Source organism: Chaetura pelagica, unplaced genomic scaffold (assembly GCF_000747805.2).
Source record: "Chaetura pelagica isolate M959 unplaced genomic scaffold, ChaPel_1.0 scaffold911, whole genome shotgun sequence".
NCBI lineage: Eukaryota > Metazoa > Chordata > Aves > Apodiformes > Apodidae > Chaetura > Chaetura pelagica.
The window spans coordinates 440,621-441,874 of NW_009952354.1; the positions used below are offsets into that span (position 1 = coordinate 440,621).

Here is a 1,254-nt window from a genome sequence, read left to right on the forward strand (position 1 = left end):
GCCCAGGGCGAGCAGGTCACCATCTTCCAGTACTGGAGCCACTTTGAGTCACTCGGCGCCCTGGTGCTCGACACCTACATGATGGAGCTGGCAGAGGAAGGTGGGTGTCCTCCCACCCTCAGACCCTCTGTGGGATGCTGGAGCGTCACTGTAGGGGATCACCCTGCAGCGCCTCCGTGACCACCCTGGGCACCACCCAGAGGCTCAGCCATCCTTGGGGTGGGCAAGTCAGCCTGATCTGGTGCACAGCCCACTCCCACACTGCCTCCCTGAGCACCGTAGGTCCTTGGGCTTGGGCAGCTCCAGGTGTTGGCACTCTTTGTGGGGCCACCTCTGCCCAGCACAGGCACAGGGTGCCCGGGGGTGGGTTCTCTGCGGTGACAGAGATGCTGCCACCGGCGTCCCTGCCCCTCAGCTCAGCTGGTGCTCCCCTGCAGCCCTGCTGGCACAGAACCTCAACTCAGATGACCAGGACGTGGTGCTGCGTGCCCTGAAGCGTGTCCCTGAGGGCCGCCTGAAGAAGGAGGGACTGAAGGCCCTGAGCCTGCTCCTCGTGGAGGGCAACAGCAAAGTGGTGAGCGCCGTGTCGGCCCAGCTTCGCAGCCTGGCAGAAAACCCCCACTTCCGCCAACGGGTACGTGCTGGGCAAGCTGGGAACGAGGTGGGGTGGTGCTGTGGTCCCTGGGGTGCTGTCTCCATCCCCCTCCCCTAGATAGTGGCGCTGACCCCCTGGTGTCCCCCAGGCTCTCGTGTGCTACCTGGAGCAGCTGGAGGATGAGGAGGTGCAGACGCGCGTGGCCGGGTGCGCGGCGCTGGGCTGCCTGAAGGTGAGGGGGGATGTGGGGAGCAGGTGGCAGGGGCTGCACCTTCCCCAGGAGGAGGAAGAGGAATGGCATCTGCCTGGCCAGTCCCGACACACCTTGCCGGACTCCCAGGAGAGAGGAGCTGGGGGTGCCCCAAATGTGCCGGAGAAGCAAGCACGGGCAGGGCAGGGAGATGGGGAAGGGAGGGACAGAATGAGGGCCTTTCCTGCAGCAGGAGGCTGCAGTGCCCTGTGCCACCACCCCCCTGGATGTGTCCCTGCCTCCAGCCCCACTCGGGCCCTTCTCCCTTCTCCTGCAGGCCAAGGAGAGCATCGAGCAGCTGGTCTACCTGTGCCAAACTGACAAGGAGCCTGTGCGGGAGGCAGCCAAGCAGAGCCTGATGCTGTGTGGTGAGTGTCCTGCTGCTCCTCTCTGCTCCCTCCCCACCCAC

The 1,254-nt window shown here is 65.6% G+C and overlaps 1 protein-coding gene across 1 annotated transcript in view; it reads left to right on the forward strand.

Moving 5' to 3' along the window:
- Window positions 1-1,254, forward strand: part of FAM65A (family with sequence similarity 65, member A) — a 28,833-nt gene that overhangs the window by 9,782 nt on the left and 17,797 nt on the right. The window contains exons 16-19 of the mRNA XM_010007852.1: window positions 7-100; window positions 438-634; window positions 744-827; window positions 1,123-1,213. Of these exons, the coding sequence (XP_010006154.1) occupies window positions 7-100; window positions 438-634; window positions 744-827; window positions 1,123-1,213 (466 nt within the window). The remainder of the gene's footprint in view (window positions 1-6; window positions 101-437; window positions 635-743; window positions 828-1,122; window positions 1,214-1,254) is intronic.